The 25654-nt window shown below is 39.7% G+C and overlaps 1 protein-coding gene across 5 annotated transcripts; it reads right to left on the bottom strand.

Moving 5' to 3' along the window:
- Positions 1–3159: 3159 nt before the first annotated feature.
- LOC309594235 (dipeptidase 2-like) lies at positions 3160–21834 on the bottom strand. 5 transcript variants are annotated; one of them, XM_082319668.1, is made up of 12 exons: positions 21567–21834; positions 19609–19722; positions 16202–16482; positions 15326–15452; positions 14706–14835; positions 14232–14373; positions 13270–13339; positions 12589–12765; positions 12008–12095; positions 11274–11349; positions 8826–8961; positions 3160–7588 (listed from the first exon to the last, which is right to left on the bottom strand). In XM_082319668.1, the coding sequence occupies exons 3-12, from the start codon at positions 16336–16338 to the stop codon at positions 7394–7396; spliced, it is 1278 nt and encodes a 425-aa protein (XP_082175794.1). In that variant the 5' UTR covers positions 16339–16482; positions 19609–19722; positions 21567–21834; the 3' UTR covers positions 3160–7393. The 5 variants fall into 5 exon arrangements, with proteins under 5 accessions (XP_082175794.1, XP_082175795.1, XP_082175796.1 ...); XM_082319669.1 differs by having other exon boundaries at positions 16202–16349; XM_082319670.1 differs by lacking the exon at positions 19609–19722 and having other exon boundaries at positions 16202–16349.
- Between the last annotated feature and the right edge of the window lie 3820 nt (positions 21835–25654).

The following is a 25654-nucleotide window of genomic DNA, read 5'->3' as shown; positions in this document are numbered from 1 at the left end:
TTTATAATAACATACCTCAAAAAGCTTTGTAGAAAGTTTAAATTAACTTTCTGTAAATGAAGCTTTGAAACGCCTCATTGGTAGAGTAACCTGCCCAGTTATTGCTGTCGTTGCTGGCTGTAATGTTTATGTCCCCAGGCAGAATACGTGGCCTGCTTAGAGGTACATGCACAGGATGCACTGCCCTGGAAGCCTGAGAGATAACATCCATAACTGTGTTCATCCAAAATACATAAAACTTCTTGAGTGGAATACCTGCATTCTGATGTTTTAGATAATAATCATATTGCACCTCTCTTAATACAGACCAGTATAATGCTTCTCTCCTCTTTGTCGATGGGACAATCTATGAACTTTTGCTTTGAAACCATGGGAAATTTCTAAACCATATGACATGAAAAGTATTTCTGAGATACCCTGGATCATCAAGTTAGGAGCAGGGTAGTGGCCCAGAAAAAATATATTCCAGTTAGAACAAAAATAGGGTTGTTGGTTAGAGGAAAGATTTGCAGGTTTACGGACAGCATAGATCCAACATAGTAAAAAATCTCTGGGTAACTGAAACCCTGCTCAGTTACCTCCCGTACAGTTAGGCACAAAGCCCTGATAACTAGAAGAATTAAATATTTGCAATTTTAAAAGCCAACATGTTTTTTAAAAGCATAAATACCGATATTTAAAACTGTGTAAAGAGAAAGGCTGGGATCTGCATAGCAGTGGATCCATAACTATTATTATTATTTATTGTTTTGAAAGATTTGTTCCACTAGAGTGGAACCTAGGTGACAAATAGCCCGGAGCTGAAAAATAAAAATAAGCAGACAAAATAGCAAAAGAAAAATTGCCACTTCCCTGGACATGAGGCTTGGCAGAAATTCTGCAAGTTCACGGCCAGCATTTCACCATAGTGAACTTACGTTTTCAGCACATTCCTGCTTCTCCACATCCGAGGATCACACCAGCCTTGTGGACAAAGCAGGCCGGAATTTGGCAACCTGGCTGCAAAGGTTTCTCACTAACAAAGATCAGGATCTATTTCATCTGTGGCAAAGATAAACAGTTGCTGAAAGAGGTCCTTTGGAGAGGACCACAATATGTACATCCACATGTAAAGAACTGGGGACAGAGTAGTAAGTGCTTACGGGAGATGAGATGTGCAATCTTCCATATGCCATTTCCAGGAGAAAAGTAAGGCAGGGAAAGGTCATGTTATACTTACACAAGAGCTCGTATGCTACCTGCAACTGAAAATTTTGCTGCTGTTCGCCTAGAAAACATGTCACAGCTTAGACATTAAAAGACCACAAGAGGACACTATGGTGCCACTTATCTTAAAATTTATTTACTTCAGGAACTTCTGCCTCACTTGTAAAATTACTCATAACTGTATTTGGTCTGTGGAATAGCCATTTCTACAAAGATACCTTAATCTCATCTTTAGAGACTGAAAAGTTACTAAGTCTTTGAGATTTTTTTTCCCCCTCAATCAGATGCTGTAAATTCAAATAAGATCAAACTAGGTCAAAGTTTTCTCCACTAAACTTGTTAAACATTGCAATAATTTTCAGGGTAGGATTAAGATGCTGGAAAAATACTACTCAGTGGTTTGTTTTGGGTTTTTATTTTTTTCTTTTTTTAAGAGATCAATTTTCAGTTCAGTTACATTTTTAGCATGGATAGATTTGTCGTGGTCTATTTAATTTTTAATAAAGGCTCAGAGAAGAAACTGAGTGCAGGCCTAGACAAGATTCCTTAGATGTTGAGTTTAACTACAGGAGGATACTCAGGAAAGTTAATCCAAACGGACTTTTCAAAACAACTGTATTAAACTTTTTTTAAAATGTTTGTATTCCAGACTAAAGGGACCTGCTTTTGATTTGTCTGACAAAACCTGTATTAGCTTCAGTTTTAACCTTAGCTATTTTAATCTTTATTTTGTTTCTCGGCAACAACCCACAGGGGAACTCAAATTCTTGCTTCCTGGGCTCTGTGCTTTTCTTTCATTGCAGAACTGGCAAAAGAAATGCTTTATGAAAACAGTGAGACCAGGTGCTGAGAAACGGCTTCAGAGAAAAATACTTACCTATTATGTAGGGGAAAGAATCATCCTAGTGAAGTTTACAAAACAATTTGGGGAGAAGCAACAGAAACAGAGCAAAATTAAGTGCCCTCTCATTTCAGTTCTGATCGTTAAGGCTAGAGCCTTGAGATTTTTTTTTTTTTTCACAATTTGTTGACCCCTGACAGAAGCAGCTGAATCAAGTCTAATATCTCTCTGAGGTCCCAGCTTTAGGAAAGAGGGGTGGGTTGTTGCTTTTGCGTTGCAAGAAAAAAAACTTCACAGGTTGTAATAATTTCTCAAACAGTATCGACACTGGGGAATGAATGGCCACCTTTGCAATTTGAGTGCCAGAAAGCGAAACAGGCTATGAACGGCTCATCTGGCAATACGGGACCAAGGGACTGAGAGGTTCTAGCTCAATCACCAAAGATCCTGGACATCTGTGAAATACAGAAATGGGACAAAAATGCTTCCCGTTTCCACAAATTTTGTTTTTCCTCTGACAGAAATTACATAATGAACTTATAAATAAATAAGAAGGTTAGTAAAAGCTTTTCCATTTCTCTAGTTTCAGAAGATAAAAAAGGGAAAATTATAGGAGCACCAAACACCCACCACCATCTCAAGTTGTTCTATGTAGGGTTTGTAGGTAAGATATCAAGACAAAAATCAAGACCAGATTAAAAAAAAAAAAAATCCTTCTTGAAACACTGACTCAAGCCTTCCAAAAGGCTCCAAGAAGGGCTATCCAGCACCACAGTCTGTCCTGAAAACAGTTCAACAGATCCACTAACATACCGCTCTGGGTCTGTTAGTTAAACCCAACAAATCTTAAGAGCAAATGAAAGCCACTGTTACTGGGAAGAATCTTCTAGTTACTTAATTTTTTGTACTTTAGACATGTTACATTTTCAGAATTTGAAGGAATTTGATCATTTCTGTATGTGTAAACCCAGAGAAGAGTGAACAGAAGAGCTGCTGCTTTCAGTAGCAAATGGAAGAAAGGTGAGTTGCTGCAGTCTCATTCTGCTTTTCTGCTCCTCCCCTCCACTAACACTGAACATCGTTAACCCAATCACTGACATGATCAGCAGGAAACCCATTACTTGAGGCAGGAAACCAGTTTTCAGCTAGATCAGCTCCCTGAAACAGCTTATCGTATAGTTACACAAACACCAGTGCTGTCACAAGGGACAGGGGAGACAACATGCAGCCAAGAAACAGGGTAAGACTGCAGCAGCCAAAGTTGACACTGGCATAAACTGCTATGGCACGGCACCTTACTCCAGAAGGTGATGGAGATGCAATGATATACGGTGCAGATGCCCACTGAACACCTTATGTTTAAGATCGAACAGAAGTTAATAAACTTATATTTATATAGGTGGTTGGACTTAATGCATGATGTTTACTGACCTTGAAACATAGAAATCTGCTGGCATGTTGCTTGAGCAGCTCAATGATATGCAAGAATGAATGCAGATGTTAAGCAGCAGCACAGCTCAGTAGCCCATATCCAATGTAAAACATGCAAAAGTCCTTCCATGGCCCAAGCAAGTCACCTACTGAGTAGAAGTTAGATACATGAACTGAACTACTCAGATTTTACATAACATATCAGCTGTATATGTTAGACCAGCAACAGACTTTTTAGGCCTGGTTTCTAGCATCACGACTTACCCAGATGAGACAAGTGAGGATTGAAGTTGTTTATTTCTGTGGATGCTACAGCCCATTAGCCTGGAAAAGGATAGTACTGGGGGAAGGGCCCTGGCGCCAGCCTTCTAGGATCAAATCAATAGTCTGCATCAATATTATGTCTGTAGTTTTGGCTGTTCATCTCACACATGTGAAAGCACGAGCCTTGGATTGTTAAAGATGCCTTGAAGTTTGGGTCTTATTTAGAAAATCAGCCTAAAGTACTTCATAAGTACATTGATTTTGAGATTTACAGAAATAGTAATAACTATTTTCAGAATTCATGTTAGCGCAACTCATTATTTAGAAGAGGTAAATAATGACTTGTATTCTTCCATTTGGCAGCCAACAAAGCTTATTACAAAGTTGGTATCTCAATTAGATCTGATACTTTAGTGATACCACAAGCCATAATAGAATCTGTCAGTTGAGCTAGCATGCATTTCAAATTACCAATGCAAATTGCTGTTATTAATTGGTGCAGGGCAAAGGCATTCAATTTCAGGATGAATAATCCTCTCCATTGGGAAGCAGAGATCAGAGTGCAATCATTTTATGCCTGAGCTGTTGGAAAGGCAGTGTTGTGACTATTACTACAAGCTGCTGTCAGTAGGACTGGAGACACTAGCACTCAAACTGAAGGGTCACTCTAGTTTTTCTGACAGCAGTCACAGCCATATCTTACATGATTTTATTTTTGAAATGGAATTCTAATGAGATGGCTTTCTACCATGTTTCAAGCTGTGTGATTTTGATCATTTAAGAAAAATAAACTAACTGCATCTATTAGGTAAGCTAGATATCACATGCATAATCATTGCACAATCCACAAAATCCCACTTCTTGCTTGATGACTTTGCACTCCGACGCTGGTTTCACACAAGCAGCTTATTTGAAGTGTTCTGAATTAACATTATAACTAGTAATGGAAAAGGGGACTTTAGATCATCGCACATCTGTGATAAATGCTGTGAAGCAGAGGTTATCCTAACCCTGGTGCAGGCAACCTGTCTAGTTGCCCATAAGCCTTGTTCTCTCTGACTTGATGTGCTTAACCAAGTGATTTGCTGCAGGTAACACTGTCATCATGGACTCGCTGCAATGACTGGGTCATCCATATTCCCTTTCCATAGGCACTTGCTCTGACTTCTCTACAGATTAGGCAGTATCTGAGTGACTATGTGGCTGACTGCCTACATCCAGGATGCTCTAGGGTTAAACCTACCTGACTTTCTCCTGCCTGCCATGGGGGAGGCTACCTTCCCTGGAAGAGCAGACCCAGAGCCCTCATGATAGCCTGGCCTTCCTTCTGCAGCGGAGAGTTGCATGGTTCTTTCAGGAACATTTACATTGTTTTGTGAGATTACACCAGTATCTATACACAATTTTAAACAATATTTTATTTAAATTTCATGTATATGTTGTACCACAAGGTTACAAATTTTTCATTGCACAATGCAGTCAAACAAGTAAGTGCAATACACTATAGATAAAACAAGGAAATAAACTACAAATATCTATAGTATGGTGAAATCAGTCATATAAAAGTATTATCCATATGTTTAAGGAAAGGAATATCTTTTTAATCCATGCCGTAGTATGGAAAAAAAGGTAGAAATTAGCAGGCAGGAAAGGGACAACACGTTAGAAAGAAAAAGGCTGGAAGGAATAAGGAAACATCTTACATTTCAAATATGTAATGAAGTTACTATCATAGTACTAATTCTGTGAAAAGAGACCGTGGATGGCAGTTTTCCAGTGGCTTATGAAACTATTAGCAGAAGTACTGATGGGAAGTAAATATTTGCCCTATTGAATTTGTCATTTTACCAGTAAAACAAGTTCTGATGCCAGTCAAGCAGTATCAGGAAGGCAAGACTTCTGAGTCAGTGCAGTAGTTCCCCAGTGTAGATGCATAACCAGGATAAGTATTTATTGAGAAATTGTTCTTAAAAACTTGGCTTGTATGCAACTAGGTTATTCAACATGATTTGTAAAGAATTCAGTAAGTGGCATAAGTATATTCAGAATATACTTATCAAGGAGACCACCTTATCAGGAGAAGTAATGAAGCTTCATTTTGAAGCAATAAAAGAATAGTCTTCTTCCAGAAACGCTACTTGTACATGGAATGCAGAAATGGATGGCAGGAACAATCTCAAGTGACTCTAGGAAACAACTGACTTGCTGTTTCCATTCTGTTCATCTTTAGCCTTGTCTTTCAATTGTTAAATACTTTGTGTGTTTAGAAGTGCTGTCCTTATATCAATTACAGGATTTTTATTCTGTACTAGGGCTAAATTCTGTAAATATCATATCAGTAAATAAAAGCACATATCATGAGATAAAAATCACAATTAACAGCAAGTATCATAAGGCAGCATTTACCAGCAAGCACTAGGAAATGACCCTACAAAGATGTAGTGCTGCCATCTTACAACTTCATCATGAATCTCAGGATATATGATTAAAATTCCAGGTTTGAGCCATATTAGCCTACCAAGAATAGGCCTATCGCAATATATGCTCTTCTGTATAAGAGTAGCTTCTAACCTCACATACCTTGTGTATTTGAAAACGTGTTCCAACGGCTGAAACAGCAGATTTATAATAAAAATTTTTCTTTCTAATCTCATGCCTATGAATCCTTTGACAATGGTCTGATCTTAGCCAGCTAAAATAAAAATAGAATAATAAAACTTGTTATTGATAAGGATCACTGTTTAAATGTGAAAAAGATTTTCACAAAGCTGTGGAACATTCTAACAAAATTTTTATTTAAATATTCATTTTATACTGTTCAGACTGCAATAAAAATATCAGAACAAGATCTCTACCCTCTGAGTAGCCAGAATTCCTGCTTTGTCCTGGGTTATGCTTGCCCCCAGCTTCATGAACATGCAGCAAACAGCAGTCCCCAAATAGAAAAGTATCTACAATACGTATTGCCAGGGCAACTCTACCTGAATGAAGACACCTACCTCCACCCTTCAGTAACTCTCCAGTTGCCCACTGTCCTGGTCATGGTCCAAAGATAAGAGTTTAGTACTGCAGGATGGATCCCTAAAGCTAGTGGCAGGCATGAAATCTGAACTGAAATAGTCACGTCATCCATCTTGTCTTAAAAAAAAAAAAAACCCAAAACAAAATACCGCTTTTCTACATATACCAGGGGGTTGGTCTTCTCTGACTAAGCCATCGACTGATGATGGAAGTCACATGATTTAACAAGAAGTAATATCTGAAAACATCTCAGTACAGCTGTCTTAATTGTATTCTCTAGTTCCTGTGTGAAATTGCTGATTCTGGACTCCCAATATTTATACCAAGTGACACAATACGGGTACCAAAACCATGTGTCATGTATTAGAGAATTTATTCATTAGATGTGAATACTTTCCATTAACAATGTTGGTCCTGGTTTAGCCAAGATGACACAGAATTTATCATTTCAAATTCTAAATGCTTTTGCTACAACATTTAAAATCTACAGTAACTTTCAAGTATGAAGGTGAATTTATAGAAATTATATCCAAAAATTTACCATAGCTTTACATTAACAAAACCCCAAAAAAGATAACTAGTTGCATTGCAGATTACTCCATCTCTCTCTCTCTCTAGACTCCATAGGTCTTAGGATTCATAATACAGTATTAAATATGATACAATTACAAGTGTCAGACTAAAAGGTTGTGCCACAGAAGGAAATCCAAAGGACTTGGCTGTCTGAAGCCGAGGATTACGTAGGTCTAGGCGACAGGAATTTTGTACCACTTCTTGCGGAATTTCATTTTCACCTACATCCATTAGTTGACTCATGTTCCGCACCTAGAAAAAGTAAAAAGGTTGCCTGTGAAAGCCAGACTGGCACAACAGCAAAAAGCTTTATGCAGCTAGCAAATTCAATGCTATTTCAAGTGAACCAACTCAAACTATACTGCAAAACAACATCCGAGTGTGAGGAAATCAACATCATTATCCTGATGTTTGCATTCCTATGAAACACTTCCCAGAATTCAGTAGACATACATTACAGGCAAGAGTCACAGGTCTGGCTGTTCTTTGTCTTAGCTCCCTCCACATATGGGGATGCATTAGCTGGAAACCCTTCAGCAAACTCATGAGCTTTCTTCCCCAAAGTCAGCTCACAGTCTCAAGACAGAACTTCAAACATCTCTAATTTAGAAGGGAAAAAAAATTACTAAATCTCACAGATCAGTTAGGTGTGATGAATTTCAGCCTCTTCATAAGGTCAGTCTGCCACACGTGAAACTCAGCATTAGGTAGATATTTTGGCAGATTAACTGGACTAGTACAAAATTCCCTGATTTCTGTTCATCTAACATACCCCAAAAAGGCAACTGGAAAAAAGATCATTGTGAAATATATGTTGTCTATAAGGCTTTGTGTATAATATCTACTTACTTATCCCTGTAAATAAAAATGGTAGGAGGCAAGCAGTTCACAAGTTTCAACGGAGGCTTTTGAGAAAATTACCATTTAGGGGGTCCTTACTCTAATACAGTCTCCTGCCTTCCCTACTCTCTTCCCTCATCCTTCTGGATTAGCTTCTACCATTTACACTTAAAGCTCATTGTAATCTAGTTGTTATGTTTATGGCTTGTTAGTGATCTGGTCATGGCAGGAGCCTTTTGGATAGCAGCCCAATCCCATGACAAGAATTAAATTGCTTTGCAAGTCAGCATTCCTTACTGCACCAGTGAACACAGCCAGACTGTGACGCTGGTACGTCCACAGTTTCTCCAAACCATGAAGTGATTCCATTTGGAAGTCAGTGATGTGCACTTATCACCACAGAGAGAAAAAGTTTCAAAGAGCTCTGTCCACTCTCTCTCGCTTTCCTTTATTCTGCTAACACTCTCTTGCCATCTTGGTTTCTTTCCCAGCATTTGGAATTATTGCATTAAGTGCTTACATTCCCTCATAGCTCTCTCACTGAGCCAAAAAAAAAAAAAAAAAAAAAAAAAAAAAAGCCAGCAAGGCACCAATGGTTCCTCCCTCCCTCCTAGTAAGAATCAAGATTCAGTTTAGTTGTTAATCTTACACGTTCCACTTCCCTGAAGACGCGGAGAAAGTTCTCACGTAAGACCCCTTTCAGTTCAGTTTCATTCCACCCTCTTCTAAGAAGTTCCTCAATCAAAGAAGGATATTTAGAAACATCTTCCAGTCCCTCAGGGAAACTGTTGGCGAGAGTCACACAAGAACATTCAACACACATCACTGAAAAAATGTAGAAAAAGATTTTTAATTAGTCTTTTGCACATATTCCCTTTTGGAATGAGCTCACTTTGGACCCAGTTCTTCCTTGGAGAAGTTAAAAAAAAAAATTAAGAATTCAACTGACAAACAAAAGCAGGACTGGGACAAAATGAAAGGCTTTTTCTGCACAGAGGATCCTATTAGCAGAACAAAACTGTGCATTCTGGAATGAAGATGCACTTGTGTAGAGGCAGAACAACAGCATGGAGAATATTAAAACTAAAGAAAAAACCTCCAAACTCATGTATGCATTAATCCACTCTTTATATCTGGCTTTTAGAGAAAGAGGAAACAGCTGCATCACAGATAGAGTTGGTGCAATCCACTTGTGTAACTTTTGTTGTGTTCTCAACAAAAGGGAACCTGCAAGAACCTAATGAGCTAAGGAGTTGCAGGCAATTTTGTGTACTTGGTTATTTACCAAGTCATTTTTCCAAAGAAAATGCAATTGGAATAATAATATTGTTTTGAATTCAGCAGTTTAGGTAGTGAAAAAAAAGCTATTCAGAACCCTCTACTGAATAAGCAAAAACTCTCATGGAAGCTCATTGGAGTCAAATCCAGTTGGCAGCCGGTCACGAGTGGTGTTCCCCACGGCTCAGTACTGGGGCCCATCCTGTTCAACATCTTCATTGATGATCTGGATGAGGGGATTGAGTGCACCCTCAGTAAGTTTGCAGATGACACCAAGTTGGGTGGAAGTGTCGATCTGTTGGGAGGTAGAAAAGCCCTGCAGAGGGAACTGGACAGGCTGGAACGATGGGCCGGGGCCAACTGTATGAGGTTCAACAAGGCCAAGTGCCGGGTCCTGCACTTGGGTCACAACAACCCCATGCAACGCTACAGGCTTGGGGAAGAGTGGCTGGAGAGCTGCCTGGCGGAAAAGGACCTGGGGGTGTTGGTTGACAGCTGCCTGAACATGAGCCAGCAGTGTGCTCAGGTGGCCAAGAGGGCCAATGGCATCCTGGCTTGTATCAGGAATAGTGTGGCCAGCAAGACCAGGGAGGTGATAGTGCCCCTGTACTCGGCACTGGTGAGGCTGCACCTCGAGTACTGTGTTCAGTTTTAGGCCCCTCACCACAAGAAGGACATCGAGGTGCTGGAGTGTGTCCAAAGAAGGGCAACGAAGCTGGTGAAGGGTCTAGAGCCCCAGTCTTATGAGGAGCGGCTGAGGGAGCTGGGGTTGTTTAGCCTGGAGAAGAGGAGGCTGAGGGGGGACCTTATTGCTCTCTACAACTGCCTGAAAGGAGGTTGTAGTGAGGTGGGGGTTGGTCTCTTCTCCCTAGTAACAAGCGATAGGACGAGAGGAAACGGCCTCAAGCTGCACCAGGGGAGGTTTAGGTTAGACATTAGGAAAAACTTCTTCACCGAAAGGGTGGTCAAGCATTGGAACAGGCTGCCCAGGGAAGTGGTTGAGTCTCCATCCCTGGAGGTATTTAAAGAAAGGATAGATGCAGCGCTCGAGGACATGGTATAGATGGACTTGGCACTTTTAGGTTAACGGTTGGACTTGATGATCTTAAGGGTCTTTTCCAACCTTGACGATTCTATGATTCTCTGATTCTAAGCTGACACACTGTTTTTGTGGTCCTACTTTACCGATGCAAGTCTGACTGTGACTTTCCTACCCAAGTGCGTCTGACCCTCCCCCCCCCAAAAAGGAGGAAATGAAGATTCAACAGAAAGATAAAGAGCAAAAACAGATTTACAGTTATGCCAGCAAATGCCACCCAATCTGCGTTTATTTCCTGTGCTGTAACAACACTAGCCCAGGAGTAAGCAGGAGAGGTTATGTTATAGGCTGTTCACCATGCTCTGCTTTCCTCAAACAGTTCCCAAGCCCCAAAAGCAGGAGTGGTTTCATAGCCCCAAAAACGCTTTGGGCTTTCACCACTAGAAAGTAACAGCGGAGGAAAGAGTTTTGCAGCATCTCCCTGGGCTAACCCATTTACCATCTAAAGGCTGAGGCAGCTTTTCTGTCATTCATCTTTGGCTTCTGGAGGAAAGCACCCTCTATCACTGTTTTTTTATGTGCAAACCACTGCAGAGTTCACAGGGCAGTAGGATCTGTTTCCACATTTGTGGCACTGCTTCATACAGTTCTAAAAAGGAATTCATTGTATTCCTCTTTCATAAAACTTGTTTTAGTACTCATCGCAAGACAACTTGCTACAACTTAGCCTGCCTTCATAATTTAAGGAGCAGATGTCAATGTATGTACAATTTTACTAACCGTTCCACTCCATCGTAGTCACCACCAATTCCTATAGATTCTGAACCTGCAATTTTTTTTATGTGGTCAAAATGGTCTGAAAGAAAATATCAAAGAAAACAACATCTAAGCATCCAGTAAAAAGAAATAATACAGCTCAGACATATTGGCACTAGACGACTGTTCTCCTTAATCATGGATTCTTAATCAAATCTTTTAAAAAAAGTCAAAAGACATCCTGATAATACAGATTAAAATTTAATAAGGCAGTTGACATATTCTTGATATTTACTGATGCTTAAATAGATGTTATCTGTTATTAAGCACATCAGGCAGCAATCTTCAAAATAACAGCTACACTGATGAGATGCAAATGAGGAGAAAAGACATGATCATCACAGCACATTAATTCCCATCCAGTAGCCCACATATACCAGCAGATTTTTCATTACCCATTTATATACGTATGTTTTCCACTCTTAATTACAAAGGCTTAAGATGTTTTCCAGAAAGTAGCAACTACTTTGGGATTAATGGTTCTTGGCTCCATTTGGGAGCATCATGTCCTCCAGCTACACACCTTGTACCTCTTGTTCTTGTTTAATGAATATTAGCTCCAAAAATACCTAGAGCTGTGGTAAGTTGTGGAAGGGAATAAACAAGCAGTGTAATTTACACGATCTCAAAAAATTATGCAGATACCAGGAAATTCACAGAAGCCACCCACGAAAACCTACAGTATATTAACTTCAAACCTGCAAGGGTAGAAATATTAACAACTTTTCTGCCACAGGCCAGTACATCTGCATTGAAAGTCACCATGATAATTCCTTTGTTCTTTTTCTGAAAGATATGAGAGACAGGTGATGAGTGGATACTCATGTGTCCTGCAAACCTCACGGGCATCTCATATAGATCCTTCTATATCCATCCATCAGTGAGCATAACAACACTCTAAGTCAAAGCTCAGATGGCAACACAAGGGTTTGCCTCTCTGTCCTTTACCCTGGATTCGTTATATTCTCACGTAGCCTGAATCAGCAGAAGTCCAGTGACTACGTCAAACAAACTCAACCAGAATTTCAAGGTATTTGCAAACACTTCATTTTTGTAGCCAAAGACAAAACACAACCCAAATAAAATGTCTCAGAAGCAAACATGTAACGTGCTGCTCAGGGATCTGCTTATAAATCCAGATGAGGTGGTGAAAAGTAAACACCACGACTTGAATGCACAAGTTTGCCTCAGACTAGCCAAACATTGCCATTAAAACAAAAAGCCCCCCCCACTCCCCCACCCCCCAAAAAAACCAAACAACAAAACCCATATCACTCACCAGTTGCTGGAGGATATCATCAGGAACATTTCTTGAGTGATGACAAATAGAAAATGCTGAGGAATGGCTGAAAATTACTGGTGCTTTTGAGATACTCAGTGCAGCTTTTGCTGTGGAATATGAAGTATGAGATAAATCTATCAGCATACCCAGGCGATTCATCTCCTTTACCACTTCCTAAAACAGATTTACAGACAACAGTGTCAGTATTAAGTTTCCTTAAAGGAAACCATTTAGCTGATGTATGTAAACAGATAAATACATTCTGCAGCTGTCAGCTAGTCATAAACATGCTGTGCTTGTATGGGTTTCTATTTACCTATTAATTTAACAGTAATTTATTCACTCACAATTAACTAGCATACCACCACATACTCAAAACTTAGGAAACTTAGTCAATCTAAAATAAGTCATTTGAACTGTTATTCACATCCAACTACTTCCACATATTAATTCATACATCTGATCTGCATAATACAATTGTTATAATTAAATCTAGCGCTTCTTTTACCGTAAGGAACATTACAGGGGATTTGGTTTGACTGAACCCTAATCAACTCCTAACTATCAAGAACTTCCAGTAATTAATTTTTAATGACAAGTTGCTTTTGAAAAGATAAGGCCAGAAGTTGTTAGTTGCATGAGAGATTGCTTAGATTAGCATTCAAAAGAGAGCCTTACTTGGCCGAATGCAGTCAGACCAGTAACACTAGGATAAAAGTTGTGTATTCCTTTAGACGATGATTCAGACCTTAAAAGGGGGAGTGAGGGAGGAGAAACATCATCTTATTCTGGAGACTACAGTATCAGCAACTGAAATTTCTTATGCTACACACAATAAAAATCATTACCATGTCACATAGCCAAATGTAGGGATAATGAGCTACATAATACATATCTTGTTCACACAGTGCTTTTTATGTTCGTAGCTGTTTTTTGGACGTTATGCCTTCAGGTTCAGGACTGTTGTATGTTTGTGAAACAATGCAAGACAAGCAAAGAGATGCTTGTCAGAAATTTTCTGATTAAAAAAACCTTGATCAGAGAACAAAGATACACTGAAATGTCAGTTACCTGTCAGCCAGAAAGCCTGCTTTTCAGCCCACTCTGCATACAATTCCCCTTTCCCTGAGTCAGTACAAGACAGAATTTTGTCAATCCAGCAAAGAGTAGGTGCTAATATTCTGATACAGGAACTAAGTACCCATCTATGTAGCTGCATATGGGCCTGCACTTTTGAGCTGGCCAGAGAGGACAGCATTGAAGGCTGCTGACTGCTGAGTTCTTACATAGCATTTACCCTCTTTTATCTACATCATATGCATTTTTAGTACTTTTTTTTTTTTTTGCCTGTTTTGCCCTATGTAACTTTCCTAAAAAAGCAAAGAGGATAGCAAGTTTACCATCTTTGTGTTGTTAACAAGGTTTAAAAGTTCTCAAACTGTCAGCATAACAAGCACTACATACATAACAGATCCCTCAGTCTCCCACTTGACACATGGCAAACCCCAAAAACCTATCATCCTTGACTTGGTTCACAGTGTTTCACAGGTGAACTCTGTGTCTGAATCCATATTTTCCCCATCTTGGAGCTGCCACTACTTTCCATTAGACTGTCACACAAAAACATGCACGTTAGTTACCAAGGTGTATTGCAGGTATGTGTTAAAGTCATGTAACGAACACCCAGGTCATAATACATCCTCAGTGTTGCCAAACTACTGTCAATGGAGTGACCACCTTCTATTCCAATCAAACATGCGATCCTTCTACTGTCAGAGATACCTGGAAACAACAAAGGAGGATAATGCCGAAGTAATTTCGTGACAGATAAGAAGCCAGCTCTACTAAGCAACAATTGTTATTGTAAATTGCAAGCAATAATACTGACATTTTCATAGAACAGGACCTTATACTAGTGCATGTTTATGTGACAAATTTCCTCTTGACTGCAGCGGGCTAGGACTGTGCACAGAGTCCATTATTGTGGTTCAGTGGAAAAACTGAAGCTAAAGTTACTCTTTAAACCAGGGTAACTTGCCTGCTTGCAGCCCTCTGTCTTTTGCACATACCTCCCACAATGCCATTAAAAAATTTCTGTTACAAGGAAGCATCACCTTGGGAAGTTGTCACAAGTTCAAGCTCTTCATAGCTGTTACACATCCTCTTGACAACATCAATTTGCTCTAAGGTCAGACGCACAGCATCTTTGTTCTGAGCGCTGCAAAGAACATACACTGACCAAAACTGAAAGAGACATTGACAAGTAAACTAGATAACTTGTGTTTCAACTTAGAAACATTCATTTGCTAATAGTGAAGTTCATGAGCACAGACTAAAATAAATTCCTACAGTTTACAAGGGAGTTGCCACTATAGCTTTTCCCTGCAAAGGAAGAGTTACAATGCAAGCACTCAATGCAAAGCATCCACTCCAGATATGATTAAAGCCTCCTGACACAGTCAGCTACTCCACAGTACACACGGGGAAGTGGATGTAAGTTTAATTTATTTATCAGAGAACAAATGTCGCTGTTTTGGTTAAGGGTACCTGGGTTATAAACCACAAACTTTTGAAACACAAATGTTATGGGGAAAAGTGTCTGTGGCTTTTCAGTTTCATTGTTTTTTCTCTTTCAACAGAAAAAGCCAAAACAAAGGCCAGGAGTACTTTTGTGATTGGGAAGGAGGCAAATGTAACAATATGTTCTCAGACTCACAACCATGGCAGTACATACCTGAGCTCCCACATAACCAGCCTGAAGTTTCACAAGGTTTGTGTGGGTCTTGTTGAGTTCTCTTAAGTTGACTTTACTGAGTCTATTTTGGTAAAATATTCTCAGCCGCAGCACAAAGTCATTGTGGCTAGAATTGAAAACAAATAGGGCTTGCGACAGAAACAATTTGTTCCCCTTCTAACCCAACTGTAATTTCTTCCACTGTTCAGAGTCCCTTAGACCATTAATTGCCAATAATCCTTGCAGTAACATATGCTTGAAAGTCTCCCTTCTTTTGCAAAGAAGCTTTATTTCTTAGTTAGGACAGCAAGAAACATTTTTGCTTCTCCCATTTTTATAGCTGTTGTGTTTCTGTATCTATTTTTCTCTATATTGTTTCTGAAAGAATGGAAGAACTGAAATCAGCCACCATGCTCCTTGGAAGCAAGTACTTGTGGTAGAATAATCAGCGCTGCCTGTGCTAGAATAATCAGTGTTTGTGTTACCAGGTCAAAATACACTCACCACAGACATCATTCCTTCCTGTTGTAAGGGTAACCTTTCAAGGTATGACGCCTGCTTTCTAGCTACATACAGAAGTCATTGCTAATGAAAGATGCCTTTAAATTACGGGAAGGAGACAAGGATATTATGTAAAGGGAAACAATAATTAAGTGGCAAAACCTGACCAGAAAATCACAAATGCATTTAGAATAACCTGATCCTATAGTAAGTACCCTGTGAACCAAAATTCCTTCCAGATAAATCACTGCAACAGTAACTAACTGCTATGTGCTAGTAACAGCCTATGTCTCTACTGATCCAAACACACTTTAGCATTTCCTCCTCACTTGTTAAGATTCACAAAGAGGGTTTAGTTGAACATATTTTTTATACCCATCGATTAAACGTGCATCTTGCATCAGCTCGATAGCTCGCTCTCTCATTGATTTCTCATAGCTGAATGGCACAGCATCAGAGAAGAAAATCAACAGCCACAACAACCACTTTGTTGTATTTCTTTTCATTTCCATTTTCCAGTTTGCTAAAGCAAAGAGATACCACAATTATTCGTTGATGACAATGAAACAGCAAGATTTCCAGTCTGCGGAGGTTGTAGGCTTAATAGTATAGGCAGAGCCGAAATGCCTCTCCTGCTGGTAAGGCTGAGGTGAATTCTGCAGGAAAGAAAGAAAGAAAGAGAATAATAAACAGACGGGAAGGTAGCGGTGGAAACTGCAAAACAGCTACCTTTTCCCAAAGATTTTAAGGTCTCTGGCTACTGTGTTTTTGCACATATAACCACTCCTTAAACTCTGCTGCTGCCACCAGCTGACTGCTGAAGAGAACAAACTCCTCAGTCAGAGCTGGCAGGGTGACCCTGACAGACACTGGACTTGCACCTCCCAAAAAGCAGCTCCCAAAACAGCGTAACAAGATAGTCTTCTCATTAACTGGTTTGATCTCATTATTTGGGAAACCTCACACTGAAATGAACACTGAAACTGTTTTTGAGAAATTCCAAAAATCAGCTTCCTCTGAGTAAATTGTGTTTTAACAAACACACAGCACATCAGAGTATTTTCAGAGGAAAGCTATTGAAATCCAACACTTTTCCATACCTTAGCAAGGACAATATGTGCCAAACTTGAAAAGGTCACTTTATTTCCATGTGAAAATTGGTATGACAACAACTTCAAGAGTAATCCAAGCACCCCTACTGGAATCTTATATGCATTTAAAACTGCAGCGGTTTGCTTACAGTTGATTTATTTTAATTAACCTCATGCAGAAAATTGGAAGGTACAATGCAGTGGGAATATAAAGTAAACTAGGCCCAACAGCCTGCTACTTCTCTTTCCCAGCCCTGGGGTACATAAAGCAAAGCACACCATTAGTCCCCATGGGACAAACCCAGAGTCAGTCTCGTGACGCTGCTCCAGGAACTGAAATACATCAGTTCTAAGTTAGGCACCGCAGCTGAGTCTCCCACAGACCAAAAGTCTGTCCCAAAGATAGATGTGTAACACTACAAGGGGCAATGAGCACAAAGAGAAAACTTTCTTCTTACTTTCAGCTCCACAAAACATCACGGGCTTGTAACATACAGACACACATGGTGTCGAAGAGATAAGGAGGGAGGTGCAAAATGCAGCTCTATCTCTTCTTCCACATTACACTTCAGAGCCAAAAATGTCTCTTTCCACATCCACCTCTGCATCTCTCATTGAGAGCATAACTGCTTTTCATCCCCACCATACCTCTGCACACAGGACAAGCACAGCAATTTTGGGTCATTGAGCTTAGAAAAGCCATCAGCCCACAGCCCAAAATAAACAATGACAGTTCCTGGAGAGCTGCAACAGGCACAGAGCGACTCTTTGCAGACACATGCTACAGAAATAAAGCTTTACTACTTCACACTAGTTAGCTTCTACCCTTGGTTTACATTCTGCAAGCTCTTCATGAACAGCTAGGAAGTTACTATGAATAAAACATGAATGCTGAGACAGTGTAGATTACACTGAGTGTTCCCACATCAGGGAGGACAGAGCTATCATGAAGCAGGATGGCCATATCTGCCATATAAGGATGAAACAAGGGGGGTCTGCTCTTTTAAAATAGATACATTTTAATGGAAAGTTTCACAGTAAGAAAGGAAAGGTTTTCTGCATGCTTCTGTCATTTACCATCTTCGGAAGTATGGGCAAGCTGCCTGGCCCGTCTTCTCATTTCCAGCAGGCAGGCCAGACCTCCGTGCAGAAGGTTCAGTAAACAGCTGCTATTTAAGTGCAGCAAGTCTCAGTTAGGAATGGCATTCCTTTCATCCCATTTGAAGTCCTTATTCTCCATCTTATTCTTTACTAAAAAAACTTCATGGCATCCATTACATTAAGACTCAAATTTGTTGAATTATTGTGCCCAATCAAATATATAAAGTGCAATAAAACAGAGCTCACAGCTCAAGATAGTAACATATTGTGAAAAATGAAGAAGGTTCATATCCCCCACCCCACCCCCCCAGTCCAGTTACACTGAGAGCTCGTGCAGATAGTCCTAGTGTAGCTCTGAATTAACTACCTCAGATCATGGCAGCAGCTTAGTTGCAACAGCACAGACAACACAAGGTGACCAGGACCCTAGGTAAAAACTTCCTTGCTGATTGCTGGTAAAAGCATGGATTCTCCCTATTCCTTAAATAATAATTAAACATAACTTGTAATACATAAGTATTAAACATACTTCTAGGAGCAGAACACGTGCATCATACTATGAAGTATGTTTTTAAGAAAAGACACTGATCCCTTTGAAATTCACCTTCTCATCAAGACAGCCTTTCAAATCTTTCTCAATTTTTGCTTAAAATTCCTTTTGCTGTCACCAGCCCTGAATCATGTCAGGTTTATCTGTTCCCCTGCTTAGAAACCTCCTTAGTGCTGTCCCAATACAGGTAATACAATTTATAATTTCCAACCTGCTATTCCTTCCCTGGCTGTGCAAAAGTGCAATGAAGTGCCACCAAGCAATAAGAAAACATGGTGCTGTTAAAACTTATTGCTTAAAACAGGGATAAAAGGGAATAAATACAGTAATGGTTGGAAGGCATTTCAGGATCCCTAGGGAAGAGAAAGGAACAAGCAGGACAGCTTGTCCCAAACTTCCTGGGAAAGAGGAACCCCCTAGGGGCAATTACAATACTTCCATGTATAAAGTCACGCTTAGCTTTCAGCCTTGAATTTAAGTGGATGTTACACGTGCTACCCACTGCACACGTAGACAGCAAGTTTTTCAGATGCAATATAACCTCAGTTGGCAAGACTTCTTTGCAACTGAAGTGTAGGAGATTCATTGCTTTCTCCTTTAAAACAATTCCGTAACAGATTTTAATATTACAGATAAAAATGGTGTTTTAACTCCAGAAAGATTTCTCATAAACTTTCCTTAAGAAAAGGACAACTACTGAATTTCTTTCCTATTAGCTTCTCATCATTTACTTCATCGTTGGTTTTTCCTGTCCACAGTTTTTAAGACCTTCTGACAAATTCAAATTGCTGAATCCAGTAATTTTGAAGTAAATAGGAGTTCTGCTAATGCTATGCATCTTTTATCTAATTACTAATGATGAGGACTATTTTCTCAGAAACCCTAAGTTACTGAAATTCTTTTAACTTCAAGACAGATACACTTTATGGCATAATCTCCTAAAGGCAGAACAAACCAGAACAGCCTGACAACTACTCCTATTGCACTGTAGCAGACCACATATTATCAGGCAAAACTATGTCCAGCTTAAGAGTGCTGACCTCAGTGGAAGGGAGGAGCGTTTGATGCAAGGAGTCAGCTGGCTTCTTTGTTAATGTGCAGTCTCCTCTTTCTCTCATCTGGTGATACTGCTTTCCCAGAACGCAAACTAGAATCTGTTGAATAGCACATACGGACTTGAGCAAACAACTACTCCAGGGATCCACTCTGCGAATGTACTCCCTACTATACGGACCGCAACAGGTTTCAAAGCTATAGACAGCAGATTATATGAAAGGAATGTTCTTCCTCACAGTCACCCCATTTGGGCCCCCTGCCCATGCCCCTGTCCCTTGTTTAACATGTGCTCTTCTCCATGCCAGGGTCAGTGCAAGCCATGTCCCCTCCAGCCCCTAATCCTGACAGGCTCATTCCTTTTGGCAGGGTTTTGCCCAGTTCCAAAATATTTCTAATATTCTGGAAATTTCTGGATACTGCTTTCAAAAAACAATGCTGCAAAATAGTGAGAGAGACAGACAAGGGCCACAAGGATGAGCATTACTGAGCATTAACAACCGAGTTTAACCATAATGGATGCAGCCTGCGGAAATACTGCTCTCACAGGAGGTAATAAACTTTGTTTCAGCAGAAGCAAGCCTATTTGAGTACCTGTACTATAGTGGAGTTTACCTGCCTCTCCCTCACAGCTGTTAAAAAGAGAGCATTTTCAAACACACCATGGGATACCTTTTTTTTTTTTTTTTGGTGCTGCCCACATTTTTTCAATCTAAAGGAGAGCACGGCATGCAAATGAAAGATTTTGAGCAACAGCAGTTACTGGAAATACAATCATCCTCAAAATCCTTCCTTAGATGGGAGTGCAGTCTTAGAGAAGAAGTTTTTCTTCCATAAACATGCATCAGAAATATACATGCATTGCGAGGCCCCAAAAACTTGAGCAAAACAGCACTTCTACAGAACTGTAAAGGATAGAGAGCAATCAGAAGTTGTTTCTTTTCTGCTTTGTGGCAACCATAGATTTCCCTCAAATATCAAAGCACAAATACGGGTTTACCTTTTTACCACAAATACAGGCTTTGTTACCACAGTGAAAAAAATCCTTGTGTCTCTAGTCTAGAAAACGTTAAATTTGTTTGTGGCAGCTCAGCATGCAAAATGTTAAAAAAGAAAGTTTAAAAAATTACCCACGCGTTGGAAGTCTGGCAAGTTGGCATCACAAAGGCAAATTAGTTTCTGCAGGCATTTTTTGGTTTCAAATTCCTTAAACCAAAATATAGATCAGATCTGCAACCTGTATCTCTAGAACTCTGCCAAATCCTGACAAACTGACTCTAACGGGAACAGTAGGATTTTATAGCTTATTAATTTGTCAGTTCAAAATACTTAATGAGAAGGTACCAAGCCTTGTTCACACAATAACACTGTTCTGTTGCTAGAAAAACTGCTACACATTGTAAGTTTTGGTCCAAATATTTACTATTTTTCTATCAATATGAAGTCCATAGCAATTTTCAGGAAGATTTTTAAGCAGGAAGTGTACCTACATGTTCTTCAAGCTGTCCAACTGCTGAAAGAAATTATACTTATCTATACATTACCAAATCTCCATTCCATGTATTTGTACAAAAATGCTGTTCTTGGTAGCTACAAGAATTTCCTATAGATTTGCTATATAAAAGTACCTTCTAGATTTGATGCAAAATATTCTTTATACTTTGACAGTAAGACTCATTTGCCTTTGAAACTGTTTAGGTTAAAAAAAAAAAGACACATAAGTATATCATCATTCAGAAATCAGTTCTTGAAAACTGAAGGCATATTGCAAGCACTACACAGAATTAAGAACATGGTATATTAGGCACCCCTATTTAAACAACATTTAAAATACAAAACCCACACAGCTTTTTTCCATGCAGGCTGAGTAGAGTTGCAAAGTGGAAGTTGACATGAGATTTATAGCTTTTTCTTGTTTATCTAAAGGCTGCTTGGAGCAGGTTACCTTCTTAGGAAAATGCAGCAGAGTCGAAATCCACATTCCACTGTGTTGGATGCAACAGCTAAAGCTTGGCACCGGGTCCTCCTGGCATCGGAGCAGCAATCAAGAAACGTCCTCTGTCTCTTTAGCTTACAGGTCACAGGCTTCACACTCAACAGGCATCTGGAGACTACCCCTGTCAGAGGTATAAGGTCTGTGGGAGGGCTTCCAGCTGAGCTGCCGCCCACCCGGGAGCCCCGAAGCCGCGTGCTGCGCCGCTCTCAAAGCCCGGCGTTTCCTCCCCCTGGCGGCGGGCTGCTTGCGCGCTCCGTCACGCGGCTGCTCGCTAACGTTATGACGTGTTTAACGCTGCTCGGTTTATGTTTTAGAAACAGGTGCCCGTCATCACAGAATAATTTAGGTTGGAAGGGGTTTCTGGTGGGATGCCATCTAGTCCAGCCACCTGATCCCCGCTAAGGTAACTTCAAAGTTAGATCAGGTTGATGTCTTCAAGGAAAAAGATGATACAGCCTTTCCAGGCCCCTGTTGCAGTGCTTGCTTATTCACATTGTGATTGGTTTTTTTCAAAAATTTTGCTGCAGTCTGTGGTGGTTGCCTCTCATCCTCTTGCTGACCTGCTCCGAGAAGGGTCTCTTAGATTTGAACTTTCAGTAAACACAGGTACCGGTAAGCACCTTACTGCTGGCCTAATTTCACCACGTTGACTATACCTAAGCCAATGAATATCTGCCCCTTGTAACTATACCTGCCGGGTTTTAATCAGGACATACAGTGCCATTGTGTGATATTTGTAAAGGTCAAAATGCTCGCAAGTTACGGGTGACCTTTTAAAATGTACTTATGTCTCTGAACCTACCAGGACTTTTCACTGCTTTTGTGAGAGCTGACAGTTTGGAAACAAAGAAATATGTGCAAAAACATGATGCTGCAGTTCCACAAGAATTAAGGTTTGCTTATCATCATTTTTATTTTACTTCATATTTTGTACAGAAAACCAGAAGAGCATCATGCTTTTGTTTATGAGTCCGTTGCAGAGAAATAACCAAGTCTCACAATCAAAACTCCCACAGAGCTGTTGCACAAGTCACGTCTTAACTGGAACACACGTTTGTCATCAATACTCTAGTTCCCAGTAACTGGAAAACTTAAACAGAAGCCCCCACATCACTTGGAATTCTGCTGCACATTGCTAATTTGATGAACTTTACTTATAAATATTTACCATCAACTCAAGTGGACTAAAAAACCCTAAACAATACAAATTTAGTATCAAGAGAAAAGACAAATGTTTTCTTTAGAAAATATCCTTTACATAATCTGAAGCTTGATCCAGGCCAGGCCCATTTGTAGGCCTATGACAGGAAACTATCTCCCAAATTTAATTTAAAGCAGCAAATAACAGGCTCAGATTAGTTTTCCCACTTGTGGTCTAGTTCTAGGTCATGTTTTCTTATTAATTTTCAACTTTTCAAACTTCTTCCAAAGCAAATAATATCACATAACCATCATTGCATGCAATTTATTTTTCCTATTTTCTCAATTTTCTCTCCTTGCAAAGTCAAGTTTAATCTCTGATCTGATTTCTATCTAAAACTCCATGTTTCCACATGCCTCCAGGAAAACTAAGCTCACCAACTCCTTGTTCAAGAACAATTTTTGCTGGGCCACTAAGCTCCTGCTAGGACTTTTAACAGCTCACCTCTTTGCAGATTCAGAATGTAACTAATTTTTAAAGCTGCTAAAAGCAAAATTCTTCCTTTGGCTCACAGTCAGGTTTCTTCTGTCTTTTTTTCCAGTAGCCCTGGATAAGCCTTAGCAGCTGATTGTGTATAATAATTGTTATAATGTGGCATTTCTGATGTACATCTTTCCTGCAGAGTCCGTCTGGCAGGACTGTTCTCTTAATAAACATCCCGAGAGCTCCCTTCATCATCCAGAATGCTGTTACACAGCTGTCTTTCCCTGATAATAGCTATCCCTACATTTATATCATGTTATATTCACCTCAGACATATTTTGGAGCAAGCTGAGAAGCTATAAAATAACTGCAAGCACTTACACTCATAGCAGCTGCTGTCAGGGCACAGAGGGATAACATGATGTGTTGGAACTCTTTTTCACGCTAGGAAGGCTTGTTCCAGCCACAGAGCAGTTTCACTAATTTCAATAGTTACATATTCAAAGCACTAGTGGTTTTACAACCAGCACAGATGAAACTGTAGATTACTCCAGCTGGGAAAGTAGGGCTTTGCAAATGCAGATGCCTACTGTGGCAGCCATTTTTAACTGCAATTTGGTTTCTCCATAAAATCCTTGCAGGACGAAATGAGTACTGCACTGGCACCCATCAATGACTCTTGTCAACAACTTTTTATACAAATACCAAAGTTGTTTTGGGTTCTTCTGGCTCAATACTCTACTTCCACAGAATTAATTTCTGTAGTGTTTTGGAAAGAAAGATGGAGGAAGCAGCTGCAGGAAAAAAAAAGTTGCAATCAGCTTATCTATTCATTTAAGTTATGTTTATTTTAAAATACTAGTAATAATTACAAGTGATAATGCCCAAATAGTGAAGGAAACCAAAGCCTCTGGTCTCCCTGCTTTCTGTTTGTTTCGCTATACATTTGTTCTACAAAGGTATTAGGTATCCAGTTTAATTCTTTTGAGTCAAGAAAGGTGAAAGTTCTTGCCACAAGGTAGCAGGAGCTTCCCAATTAAAATCATACCTAATCTGTGATCTAATGACAGATTGCTAATTGTCAGGACTATAGGCCATTTCTGTGAACCAGGATGCAAACTAGCTTGCTTCAGATGGCTGGGGTTTTTTTGTTTTGTTTTGTTTTTTCCCCATAACAAGAAAATAAAAAGAAAAATCTTTTAAAAAAAACAATAGAAGAGATCACAAAAAGCCTTGTGGACAGCAGAAGTTGTTGCCTACTCAGTTTGGGAATTATAACTAAAAAGGCTTCCAGAAACAGTTTAAAAAAAAAAAGTACTTGGAAAAATTGTTTTCCCACTCTGGATTGATTCCTATATAAGCACTCTTTCCTGTTTAAAAGCAGAATTCTCAAAGTTCTATTTCTGCCACTTTCCACTCCAATTTTTCAGCAAGAGCAAAGCCATTCCTATCTTTTTAAAGTAGCAGCTGCCCTTGTGACATTAGGCACACACAGCCACACAGGGCAGTAAACTCTACTGAAGGCCATGTTTCCTGCTCAGCACAGGTTTCTGAAAAGAGTGAATCCTTTTGGTATCAGTCAGAAAATCCAATTTAGAGCAAGTCTACTCGGTCACCTTCATTTCTGCCACCTAATAACAGGTTGGTTTTTTCATTGAGTTTCAAAGACTTTGCTTTGAGTTTTGGAGGAATGCCTAAAAGTCATCATCATTGTCGCTGATCTGCAGATGATGTCCAGGTAATCCTTGACCCAGGCCTGAGTCCTCCCTATTCCTTCCTTTCCTTCCTTCACTGGAGCTCATGCCCTGAAATATAGCAGCTGCACTGTTTTTGGAGATGTTTTACCCCTGCGCTCACAGCTGACAGCTCTGCTGATACAAGTATGGACCTAGACTAAATCTTTCAGTAATGTAAAATGACCAACGTTCATGAACGCAGCATTGCAAATTACATTTCTGTGCCTTGGCCCATGTAATATTTGCATTTTTACTGATTTTTTTTTTTTTTTTTTTTTTTTACTTGTGTTTACTCTCGAGATTGTTCTGGGGAAATGGAAGATCATACAGCTCAGGAAGGACAGGAGTGTTTCATCTGAAGTCATTCACACTGCTGTCAGTAGCAAGAAGGTTACTAGGTGTGACCTTCAGGTGACAGTGTTCACTGGTGCTTAAGTCTGTCTCCACAGAATGCTTCAAATCTAATGTCACATAACAACCACCAGATTATGGTGGCAGAGAGGATGGTATCTTCTGGGTTTTTTTGGTTGGTTTTTTTTGTCTGTTTTGTTTTGTTTTACATAGTAGAAGAGTATAGAAAAGTTTCAAGTATTCCATCTTCCACTGACTTTAAACTTTTTTCCTACGTATCTTTGCTTTAGAGTTCTTATTGTTTGCTACTTATTCTGCTAAATCAT

The sequence above is a fragment of the Platalea leucorodia genome (genome assembly GCF_965183815.1).
Source record: "Platalea leucorodia genome assembly, chromosome: 8".
NCBI classification, from domain to species: domain Eukaryota; kingdom Metazoa; phylum Chordata; class Aves; order Pelecaniformes; family Threskiornithidae; genus Platalea; species Platalea leucorodia.
The sequence above is the reverse complement of the archived record's forward strand: the minus strand, read 5'-3'. Positions and strand labels throughout refer to the sequence as shown.